The 12426-nt window shown below is 34.1% G+C and overlaps 1 protein-coding gene across 5 annotated transcripts in view; it reads left to right on the top strand.

Moving 5' to 3' along the window:
• The window catches only part of ATG2B (autophagy related 2B), a 43692-nt gene that overhangs the window by 19196 nt on the left and 12070 nt on the right, over window positions 1-12426 (top strand). For 4 of the 5 annotated variants that reach the window (XM_030452709.1, XM_030452711.1, XM_030452710.1 and 1 more), the window contains exons 22-34: window positions 632-831; window positions 1615-1695; window positions 3375-3481; window positions 3735-3827; window positions 4643-4713; window positions 5661-5737; window positions 5968-6138; window positions 6580-6721; window positions 7524-7726; window positions 8702-8928; window positions 9464-9572; window positions 11287-11481; window positions 11998-12099. In XM_030452709.1, coding sequence (XP_030308569.1) covers window positions 632-831; window positions 1615-1695; window positions 3375-3481; window positions 3735-3827; window positions 4643-4713; window positions 5661-5737; window positions 5968-6138; window positions 6580-6721; window positions 7524-7726; window positions 8702-8928; window positions 9464-9572; window positions 11287-11481; window positions 11998-12099 — 1778 coding nt within the window. The remainder of the gene's footprint in view (window positions 1-631; window positions 832-1614; window positions 1696-3374; window positions 3482-3734; window positions 3828-4642; window positions 4714-5660; window positions 5738-5967; window positions 6139-6579; window positions 6722-7523; window positions 7727-8701; window positions 8929-9463; window positions 9573-11286; window positions 11482-11997; window positions 12100-12426) is intronic. The other variant, XM_030452712.1, reaches the window with a different exon arrangement.

The raw sequence follows: 12426 nt of genomic DNA, 5'->3' as shown, positions 1-12426 counted from the left end.
CGAGAACTGTACCTACTTAGTTACAAGTAGGTAACTCAAGTTTTCCTAGGCAGCTGCTGGTCTTTAAAGATATTGTGGTCCTCTGGCAGTTGAGCTGTACAGTCTGTTCTTATGAAATTAAACACTTCCTGTGTGTTACTTGTTACTTAATTGGGAAAGGTACAGGTTAATAGTGGCTACTGTATCTTTCTGGGCAGCTAGCTATAGTCACTAGACAAAAAAAATAGTTTTATTATGCAGTTTGTATGGCTGATGTAGTTAAACTTCTTAAGATTTTCCCCTCAAATGTTTGAGTCAGTGGCAGTCAAGTTTGTGATTTTTCAAAGCAAGATAATAATAAATAAATAACTAAATAAAACTAAAAATAAAATAAAATAAAATAAAACTAAATAAACTAATTAATAAAAAAAACTAGGCCTCAAAGTTAGTGATTTTAGGTAGAACTGTGTTTTGAAATACTTTATCATCTGTAACCTCCCCTTCACAATTTTTGGTTGTCAATGCGTGTGCCTAACTTCAGTAATTAATATAATTTTAAAGACATTAAGCATCAGAAAGAGTTTCCTTACTTAAAATTTCATCATTAACAGCTTTGAAGTATGAAATAACTCATTTTAAGATCTCTTTGCAGGTATGGTAGATGGAATCGTCCCTTCCTCTGAAGTACGACTACCCAGCACAATACGTCCCCATTGGTTAGAACCTACAATTTGTTTTTCTGAAGAAGATGGTCTTACAAGGACTACTTCAGATGGTGTAGGAGTGGATTGTCCAAGTATGCTTACCGTGGCAGTCAAAATCCAATCAGATAAAATAGAGAGTAATACAAAGGTCTGTATTTTCAAATTTGTGCTCTTACAAACTGCTTATCTCAGTTTATATGGAATCATCTATATGTGGGGTTGCAAAGGATATAGATGAGGAAACCATGTAATTCTGAACTATTCATCCTCCAACTGTAATTTTCTGTTAGAATGTCTTGGGTGGATTGTAAAATTTAAGTATCTTTGTAACTTACTAGTTCTTCCAGTGCTTCACTGTGCTGACCACACTGTATTTTTTTACTGAATGCATTTCTTGACCTTTTTCTTGTTTTTGTTTGATTGCGTTTTAATCTGGTGTCAAACCAGGCAAGAACAAATAGGAAAGAGTTTAATGCTTTCTGCTCAGCTCACTAGCTGTGTCATTTATTAGGCATCCTTTGCTTAGCTGTTTGGAGTGGCATGGGTAAATGAATGGTATGCTTAGCTTTGACAGTAGGACTTATTAGCATGGCTAGAAGATTACATCGTAGCTGGCGTAGTGGTGACAAATAGGTAAATTTTTCCAGAGAAGAAGGAATCTGCAGACCAGAAAGAATGAAGAGGCAGCCTTCCTGCCTGCCACCACTACAAAACTAATTTTTGAATCATCCTGTTACAAAAAGTATTGCACTATAACTAGCCAGCTTTTCTTTATTAAGTATTTTGAACGTTTTCATTCTGCCACAATCCTTTTTCATTTCTAGACACTTAGGGATTTTGGGAGCAAAAGAATGACTGTGTTTTATAAATGAGATGTCAAATAATTACTTCTATTTCATGTAAACTAACTCATGCAACTTTTCTTGTGCAGGAATTTCTAGTTGCTGTTGGACTAAGAGGAGCCACTCTTCAGCACAGAGTTCTGCCTTCAGGTTTAAGCTGGCATGAACAGGTCAGGTTGCTACAGTTTTCTCAACTGCATCTTCAGTTTCAGTCTCATTGCTTAAACAGCTGCTGTAACTATCAAACTAAACCTCTATGGAAAACATTTTTGTTAGGCTGTCTTATTATTCTACTCCGTTCCTGAAAGTATTTTGTACTTTTCTATACTTTTGTATCTTTGAGACCATTGACAAGACTGTAGTCTTGATCAAAAATTCTTACATGTGTATTCATTTGCTACAGTTCCTGTTATCATCCTAAACTCAACCCACAACATGTCAGGTTGCTTTTGAGGGTCTGTTTTTACTGGTTTTGTTGTTTGAGGTATTTTTTCCTGTAAGTTCAGGTGGAAAATCTCAGTAGTACAGTGCTATTCAAGTACTTGATAATCCTGGATGTAAAAAACCCACCTTCAAAGCCAACAAATGTGCTACTTGCAGCACTGAAAAAAAGTGTTTTTTCCTCCTGCTCACTTCATTCTTCAAATCCTGTTTCTCCCTTGTGCATTTTCTCTTTTACATTGTTTGAATAGCAGTAATGGAAAGGAAGACTGGGGAAGTAGGAAGCAGTGGTTTGCATAAAAACTTGCCATGAAAACTTCTGAATTAGAAAGGTTGTACTGTGTGAATGCAGAGGTATAGCATGGCAGACAGGGCTAGAGAGTCTTGATCTGGAAGCTGTGTGTAAAAAATGCATGGGCTAGGATGTGCTATTAGCACAGCAGCAGTAATGTTGCATGACCTTACACCATACTGGATTACAGATAGTTAATGCTGACATTCAAGTTTGCCCTCTGGTATGTATGGTATGTTTATTTTTACATGCATTTCTATTGTGTAACTGCATGGAGCTGAACTTGGCACTTTGGACTTTGTTGTGTCATTACTCTTTTCTTAGTGTCATATTTCTGTGTGTTCATGTAACCTGCTTTGCACCATGTTGCTTCTTTGCTCTGAATTTTTGCTCAATTCACATTGTCTGTAGTGCATTTGGAAATCTTTTTTGAGAGGAAGGAGGGAAATAAATAAAAAACCGGTCAATAGGTAGGAAGAGGAAATGATTAAAGGCTAATAGTGTGGGTGTGTCCTTGGCTTGGAGTAATTTAGCAACTTTTTTGTGTAACGGATTTGAGAGAGAAGTATGACAGATCTTCAAAAGGAGGACAGGAGTTTATTTTATGCAGTAAAACATGGCAAAGCAGTATATAAAATACACATGCACATATTTTTGATTGTGTGCATATTTCATGCCCCCTCGCCCCAGAACAATGAAACTAACCTGAAGATAACTTTAACAATGTACAGTATTACAAGAAAAGTTGGCTTTTGAGATAAAGAAAATATTAACACAGTAGCAACAACTGCAAAGAAAGATGAATTAGACTGTATTTGGGAAATGCTTTAAAAATGGATTGCTGTACAAGTATCTACTTAGTCATTTGTGGCTTGGTCTTCTCCATACCTTTGAAGCTGCAACTCGGATGTTGTATTTTGCCTTGTTTATATTCCATGCTTTTCTGTATTTGGATACTGGGTAAGCACCCTTAAATATCTGAGATTGTTTACTCTCTTTTCCTTCCACTAATCAAGTGTTTTATTGTCATATCTGATCCAAATTTTCTCTTATTGGATAATTGGTTTTAATTTAACAGCTATTGAAATATTGTAATATTATGTTTGCGATTTTTAGATTTTATATTTTTTGAATATTTCTGATGAGCCTGTCCTGGGATATAATCCTCCAGCTACAATTACAACTTTTCATGTACATCTGTGGAGCTGTGCTCTTGATTACAGGTAAATAAAATGTGTGTCACTTGGTAGCACTGCATGTATATATGTATTCCTTAGGAGCTTTTGGGTTAACTTATTTAAAGAATATTTATTTAGATTTGTTTAGAGAAAGCACTTAGCAAAACTGTAAGGAATTTGAAGTAGGTTAAGCACTTGCTTAAGCCTGGAGAGACCTGAGTTAGGTAACCTGGAAGGCTTAGATTGCACTTCTAAATTGGGTACAGAGTGTTAATTTTTTTTTCTCGTTTGTTGCTAGGCCCTTGTTTTTGCCAGTCAGATCTCTACTTACTGTTGAAACTTTCAGCATTTCCAGCAGTGTTGCTGTTGATAAATCTTCTTCTACTCTCAGGTATAATTTAAGTGATTATGAAACATGGAACCTCCTGTAAAACTTGTAATGCCTGTCTGCTTTTTTGACCTAGGAAGCATTTGTGTTGTGTAAATGATCACAGTGGTTTACATGATTTGAAATATATTTTGCTCATGTGTAATCCCTCTGCTTCATTAGGTTAAATATTTTTTGTTTTAGTTGGATTCTGTTCTTTAGCAACTACCAATTCTGCAATTTTTAATACAGTTGAAAGATGTCCGGAAATCAAATTGTCTATTATGCTAATTAATAACACCTTAACATTACTTAAAGATTTGTAATTTAGAGACGGTATATTAACTAAGGAAATATTTAGTGATGACTGAACACCTCTAACATTTTAATTGTTTTTCTTGTAACTTTAGTTGAATATTCATTCTGTTCTGCTTGTTTTGATGTGAAATATCTGCCAGGTTACAAGGTTTTATCAATAGAAACAAGCAAGCGACCTTTGAAAAAACTGTTTCTGTTACTCTATTAAAAGGAAAAAAAGCACATAATTCCATAATATGCCAATTCCATAATATGCTACTTTGTATCCTAGGAACGATCAAATATATGAATTGAAATGCAAATAAAATAAAATTGAATATATCTTGCAGTGCTTAATTAACCATGGATTTGGAAATTATGAAAATTATAAAATGTTGAAGAGTTTAGATTTCAGATATGCTAGATATACTTCTATTTTAAATATTTTTTTCTATACAAATTGCTTTTAGTTGGTGATTTATTTGCACAGCATTTCTTTAGCATGCTCCTTTACGTCTTGGGTTTTTTTTCCACTCTATTAGGATAATTTTAGATGAAGCTGCTTTACATCTATCTGACAAGTGCAACACTGTTGTGGTGAATCTTCATAGAGGTAAGGATATTTGAGTTGAGACGAATGAATTGCAGAGCCTAAAGAAACAAAATTAAAGGTGAATTCAGCATATGTGAAGGCTATTAAGAAGAAGTCTGAGCATATAAAGAGCATAAAGTTTAATATGAATGAATAATGCAGGTTTGATGAAAATCAATGCTCTAGTTTGGATTTGTGTATGCAGAGGTACATTTCCATATAGTTGGTTACAATTCCATAATGCATATTTGAAAATAGTTTATTTTTAAAAATCTAGAGTTGGCACAGAAACAAATCTTCATAGAAAAGAGATTTCATTTTGTGAGGTACATATTCTAAATAGTTGAACTTGAAACGTATTCTGTGGCACAAAGTTCTAGGTTCTGAAAAGAGTAATACCAACTGTTTGGCTCTCATTCACATAGCAGCCTTTAAGGATTGCAGTATTTCAGTATTTAATAAATGAGTTGGAGAAATCATGAAACCATTTGCACACAAATGGCACTTACCTTAGGTAAGAAATCTCTAGTGAAGAACAGAGTAAAGATATTCCTGTCTTGCTTAAACAAGAAAGAGGGGAATAGGTAATTCATGATCCTGAAAGACTAGTGCAATGTGAAAATGGCCTCTCTTTTACTTCAGCTAAAAAACCTGCTAGGATACTTACCCAGCTTCTGTGTGTCTCTGTTTGCTTAACTCACACAGATGGGATGAGAATAAATATCTTAAATGATTATGCTGCACACAGATGGTGGTAGTGGGAGTGATGTATTGAACTGAAAAGCTTTGAGTTCTTGATATAAGTAGCTGAAACTTGAACTCTGAGAATAATCCTCATAAAAATGACATAAAAGTTTCCTTTAAATGTTCATGTTAAATCATTTAATGACCAAAAACACATAATAAGGATGGTGCTTATTACTTCTCTTTTTTGGTTGTTTTTTTTTTAAATACTCATTCTCTTTCAGATTATGTTCGTGTTATGGATATGGGACTGCTGGAACTAACCATTACAGCAGTAAAATCTGATTCTGATGAGGAAAGAGTAAGTATTTAATTACAAATAAAATATAAAATGTAAATTCTCCATTACAAATTGGTATTTGATAATTGCTTTATTACACTTTAGAATCAGGGAATGTTTACTTTATATATACTTTTTAAAAAATCCTTTTTCACTAGTTACACAGTTACTTTCTATTTATTTTATAGAGGCTATTTTTATGGAACCTTTGATTTGAAGTGTATTCTTACCTGTTGATCATTGCTGTCTAGGCTAAGCCACGTTTTGAACTGCACTGTTCCAGTGATGTAATTCATATTCGTACCTGCTCCGATTCATGTGCTGCACTAATGAATCTCATACAATACATTGCAAGTTATGGTGATTTACATCCACCCGCTAAGACAGAGATGAAACGTGGAGTTAGCAAGCCAAAAATGAAGGTATAAATAGGCAAAATAATATCAACTGTGTATTTTCTGGTAGTATGTTTCATTTTTATTTCCCCATTCTGTTTCCAAAGAATGGTGTTTCCTGCAAAGAAATTAATAGATTGCATCTAGCTTAAAATATATTAGAAAGTAAAATAGTCCCTTTTATTCTGCTTTGGTTAATAATGTTTTAAAATAGTTTGTGCTGTGGAAAAGAGGAAATTCCAGTGCATATATGAGCTGTCCAGTTCTCTGATGATCTAAATACCCTGGATCTAGCCTACTTTATGAAGTGTCTAGCCTAGAGTTTCAGCTCACTTGATTTTTTATAAAGTTAAGGTGTTACTACTTAGAGTTTAAGAGCTGTGTATCAAGCTTTCTTAGTGAAATCTTGTCCAACACAGTATTGAAGTTGTCTTAAAGATGTAACTATGTATAATTTCCCTCCTACAGGTAGAGACCTTTAGCCAACCATCTTCCCATGGAGCTGTCCTTGCAGAATCAGAGCAGCAGATTTTACGGGATTTGATGAGTGATGCAATGGAGGAAATAGAGATTCAACAGACTGCTTCTGCCATGAAGCCAGAGTCTAATGGTAAGGATCATCTGGAGGAATGACTACTTAACGAAGTACAATCCTTCTGGAAGAAAAGTGGGATTGAAAGCTGTGTATGTAGAAATGCTGCCACAAGAATGGGAGTGTACCTTCAATGTCGGAAGAAAGATTCTCGTGTTTGGTAACAATAATGCAAAATATTCTAATTAAATACACATTACTGAGATATTGAAAACATCAAGGAAGGAATCTGACTTTGTGGGACTCGGTCAAGACCCCACATTCTCTAGGAGTATAAGTATGTATGGAAGACTGCAGTGTGAAGGAATCAAAGACCTCTGTCTTGGAGATGATGGTGTTCCAAGAGGATGATACAGGTCTGAATCAAAGGAAGAACTTTTATCTATGAGGAACTCTTTCAATTAGCAGATAGAGCAAGATAGTGAATTTTCTCTAAAGATTATGAATTCTATGCCATGGCAAAATTTAAATCCAGATTGAAGTTGGGTGAGGATTTTGTACTGCAGTTAGAAAATTTCAGTGTTTCCATGGTGTTTGGTCCCTCTGTTGATTGAAGGTTAGCAGTAGTCAGTGTAATTGGTGATTACTACCAGAATGAGAAATTCAGACACAAAAGTGGTTGCTTTTTTTTTTTTTTTTTTTTTTTTATCTGTGGGTTGTTTTAATGAAGAGTTTTGTAGTGCAAATCGATTCAAGAATCACTGAGAAAATTGCCTTGATGTAATTGAAGTCAAATTTTAGTAAACCGTTACATTATTTTGTTCCTATTTTTAAAAGATTTTTACACTGAATTTTTTTCCCACTCTCCTTCAATTCACAGGGGTTTTAGATGACAGATCTCAAACTCAGGAGCCATCTTGCTCAGATCTTTTCCTGTTTCCAGACGAAAGTGGAAATGTGTCACAAGATTCAAGTCCCACTTATGCTTCATTCACTCATCACATGATAAATGAGGCAATGGGAGATGTTCCTGCAGAAAGTGATGATTTCTGCATTCTCTTTGCACCCAAAGTTGCTGTTGCTGTAAGAGTTAGTTCTGTGAAATACTTGAAAAATCTATATGCAAATTGAATTAGAGAAAGATCTTAAATTAACACTCATAGCTTTTTGTGGTTGCTTAGTAATATTTTTAACAGTAAATAGTGTAGCAAAAGAAATAATCTGCTTGAAAGCCTGTTGTGCATTGTTAGGAATGAATGCAAGTATTTTCAAATATGTATGCTTTTTCTATGTCTTAGCAGTATGTAATTGTTCTCTGATCTGAGTAATGTATTAAATTCTATTGCCATTTTTCCTGCATTTTAGTAATGGGTTACTAAAGTCATTTTGACTAACAATCATGGCAGAGTTAGAAAAAAAATGTTTTGAGCAAAATACAGTATTTATCAAAATGGCAGCTTTTCACATCTTCTAGCCTTTCATTTGTTACTGTCATAGTCTAAACTTTCAGTGCTCTTATGGGCCTAAGATCCTTGCCTAATCTTGGAGAGAAGCTTGTGTGTCACTTCACACCACTGTCTGTCCACATCATTAAAATATTTAGGAAACTGTGGTCAAACTCTTTAAAAACATACAGTATTCATGTTCTTTGTATTATCTCTGGTTGTATTCTTAATAGCCAAAGGCAGTTCTGGATCCCAGACTAGAAGTTGTATTTGCCTGCTTACCTTTGAATTTGTTTGTTTCCAAAAGTGCTAATATGGTAGTCTGGGCTCTTCCATAGCTTTTTGCTTGTTTTTCAACTCTTGTTTTGTTTTATTTAAAGTTTGGATGTTGTTTTTAACTACTTCTCAACTTCTATGTTAATTTTATATGCTTTTGTCTTTAAGATACTTTATAAGAATAATTCATAAACCAAGCATGTGTGATATAAGCTTTAGAGGACAGTACAGAATAATTTCTTTACATAGAAATTTTTTTTACAAGATTTAGATGTCTTGGTAAAAACAGCAGATTTCACCTTCTCAGTGCTTCATCCTTTTTTTTTGTTTTCATAAGGAAAAAGAGGAAGAGCCAGTAATAAAAATACTGGTTGATGATGCAATTATCATAAAGGAAAATCATTTCAGCCAACCTATAAAAAAAACAGATACAAGCAAAGCTCCTCTTCATTTTCCTGTCCCTCTGGTACGCTATGTTGTAAAGGAAATCTCTCTTATTTGGCATCTTTATGGTGGAAGGGATTTTGGGACTGCACCACCAACATCTCCAGCTAAAAGTTTCATGTAAGCATTTCATATAATTCTGTAGATTAAAAAAATTTTAAATATTTTCTTTTGATTTGAGGCTTGTTCTCAGGCCTCCCTCTCTTACTTCTTTATACCTTCTTCACAAGGAATCATAGAATGCTTTGGTTGGAAGGTAACTTAAAGATCATCTAGAATCTTCTTACTCCGCTTGGCTCTCACACAGCAGAATGTATTTGTCATATGTCTTAATCTGGACAAACTGGATTTTTTTTGGTGTTTGTTTTGGGGGATGGAGTGATGGGTTTGCTTTTCAGGGTTCTGTTAAAAGTTAAATTTTCCTACAGATTAAGAAATGTTTTATAAATGTTAATTTGGTGGATGGCATACATCTAGTATACATTACTTGATCGATAAAAAGAATTTATCTGGTTAGCAGTAACACAACCTGTAGTATTTTTTTTCGGTATTTTCTATCCAGTGAAATATACATGCTTTTAGAGTTAGATTAACATTGATGTAACTTTTTAAAATTTAGTCTGTGAATGTGTATTTCTCTTTTTTATATCTGCAGAAGTCCCCATAGTTCTCCTTCACATACACCAACGAGGCATGGGCGGAGTACAGTATGTGGGGGACGGGGAAGAAACCCCGATTTCCTAATGGAAATACAGTTGAGCAAGGTAAGTGACAGAAACAGCTTCAGCTATGACTGTGTGTGAATATCTTTATCCATTTGATAAGTTTTCCACTAGAATTCTTCAGTTAGTAACTACATCTAAGCCATCACTTTAAAGATGATGAACTAAGAATTTAACAAAAAATGTATCCGTTCATCTAGCACAGTGTTGTTTACTTGCTGAATAAACATGTTTCTAAAGATGAAGGATATTTATTATTCTTGAAGCTCTTGTTTATTATAAACACATTTTACAGCTGCTTTTCTGTTTTTAGTTTTACTCAGACTGTTGACATACTTATTAGGCAACTGGCAAAATAGCTGGGACCTAGATCTGTCGAGCCACTCAGTTTGATAACTGGATATTAAATAACATTCAGTGAGATAATAATATTGTTCCTAACATACTTAGTATCCTTCAGGAATAAGTATGTTGCTGTTGTTTTCAATCCTATGCTTAGCTCTAACATACAAACTAGGTGCTTGATTCTGGCATTTTGAAGAATACTGGCAAGGACTTAACCAAATTTCATGTTAGCTGAATAAATAACAAACCCTTATTTTACAAAGGCTTTTTGAAACATTTCCATAAACATGAAAGTTACTGCATAAAACTAAATGCCTTTTATGGTCTGTTTCTGTTTCTACAACTTAAAATTCATCCCATTGTCACTTTATCTTGCCAGCAATGTTTGATACGTACTTTAGACTTTTATAGAAAAAAATATGACATTGCAATAAAAAAGAGGGGAAAAAACTAAAATGCTTAATATTCCACACGGAAAACTTTGTAGGTAGAAGTGTAGCAATCTCTCTTAATTTGCAGATATTTAAGGAGTTGCTGTTAGTACTGAAGCATAGTCTTTGTCTTTTTTCCCTGATTTCTCCCTCTAGCATGGTACAATAAAAATATTTCTCTTTAAAAAAGAAATTAAGAAGAAAATGAGAGTTTTTAAATCGTAGTTTCCCGAGCAGTATTACAATGTTCATTATCACATGTGTCGAGTCTTGCCTCTTAACAGTTTCTTAACGTTATAGTATCTGGCCAGTAGAGGCCACTGCTTTGCTTGCAACGTGTCCTCTGCTTCATTACATTGCAGGCAAGGATGCTCTGGGGGTTCTTGATACAGGGGAAGATTTCTAGGTAACCACAAGTCTTTAATTGAAAATGAGAACTACATCAAGAGATCGGGAAAGGGAAAGCATTCAGTACTATTTAGAATTTCAGAAAGGTAATAGATTAGAATATATATGGACTAAAGCATGTAAAGTAAAAGGAAATGGAGGCTGAAGAAGCTACTGAAGAAGCTGTTGGTATGAAAGAAAGCTTACTTTCCTAAGTGTAGAAGGGGCAGGATTCACGAACTCAAAGACTGCCTGGTACAGGCTTTGACATCATGTAAGAAAGATTTCAGCGTTGAGAGGAAAAATCAGAGTCAATATTAAAGCCAAATTGTTCATTATGTTACACTGATTCTTTGTTATGGCTTGATTTTGCATCCTAAAACATGAACATGTACATAACTAGGAATTAGAAGATTTCTACTACTAGGGGTTAAAAAAATGAATAGTTTTCAGAAATCCTGGTATTATTGCTGTAGATCTAAAATAATAAAAAATCTTACATGTGGTATGGGTTGGGTTTTTTTGTTGGTTTGTTTTTAAAGTTTTTCACTGAAACTTAGTATACTGGGGTTTTTTTTTCTCCTGTTCAAAAGGTGAAATTCCAGCATGAGGTATATCCTCCAGGTGGTGCAGAAGGTGAATGTAGTCTGGTGGAGCAGCCAGTGTCACGACAGGTTTTTATTGTTCAAGACCTGGAGATCAGAGATCGCTTAGCTACGTCACAGATGAATAAATTTCTCTATCTGTACTGCAGTAAGGAGATGCCCAGAAAGGCCCATTCAAACATGGTACACTTATGGGTTATGTTCATTGTAATTCTAGTGATTAGACTGTTACAGTGGGGTTTATATAAATTTCTTCATCTTGCAGAAGAAACATGAAGTCATGGAACATTGAAGTAATACAAGTTGTTGATAGGGATTTGCTTGATTCCTTACAGATATTAAAACTAATTTAGAAGTTTAAGTATTAATACTTTGGTAGCTTTCACATTTTGATTTTGAGCAAGCATCTGCTTGTATGACTAGGCTTTTTAGTATTCATGCAGAGTTGAACTTTTATTGAATACTGTAATCTTACTGTTTGTCTAAAAGATTTAATAATCTGGTTTTGAGGGTTTTCTTGTTTTAATTTTAATTTATAGTAGTATCCATAATAAGTTATTTGTTAAATACTAGCTTTATAATCGATAAATGGAACCAGTTTAGTATAGAGGTTTGATAGTAAAAGTTTTTCCTATATAGTATTCTGAGATTTAACAATTGTGAATGTTACTACTTTTATTTACTTTTTTTTTTTTTCAGTTAACAGTTAAGGCTTTGCATGTCCGTCCAGAGTCTGGCAGATCCCCACAGGAATGTTGTTTACGTGTTTCACTAATGCCTCTTCGCCTCAATATTGACCAGGTTTGTTGTGCCAATACAAGAAAGTAAAATAGTTTTTTTTAATGTATTTAATGCTACTGGAGTTTTTTTACCAGATACTTTTAACCAGCATACACATCTTACGTGGTTGGTTTCTTGGTTTGATTTGCAATTTTATTTATGCTCAGTCACACATATCTTTGGATCTCTACTGCTCTGTTTATGTCTATACTAGAACTTCTGCTCCAGCTATTCCAGAGACTAGTCTTATTTGTAATGTAAAAATTAAGAATATCTACAGAACTGTTTACTCAGTAACGCCAGTTTACCTCCTGAGACTTCTTATTATCTGAAACATTTTGAAATAGT

Source organism: Calypte anna, chromosome 5A (genome assembly GCF_003957555.1).
Source record: "Calypte anna isolate BGI_N300 chromosome 5A, bCalAnn1_v1.p, whole genome shotgun sequence".
In the NCBI taxonomy this organism is placed as follows: domain Eukaryota; kingdom Metazoa; phylum Chordata; class Aves; order Apodiformes; family Trochilidae; genus Calypte; species Calypte anna.
Note: the sequence above shows the minus strand (reverse complement) of the source record. Positions and strands in the feature narration are given on the sequence as shown.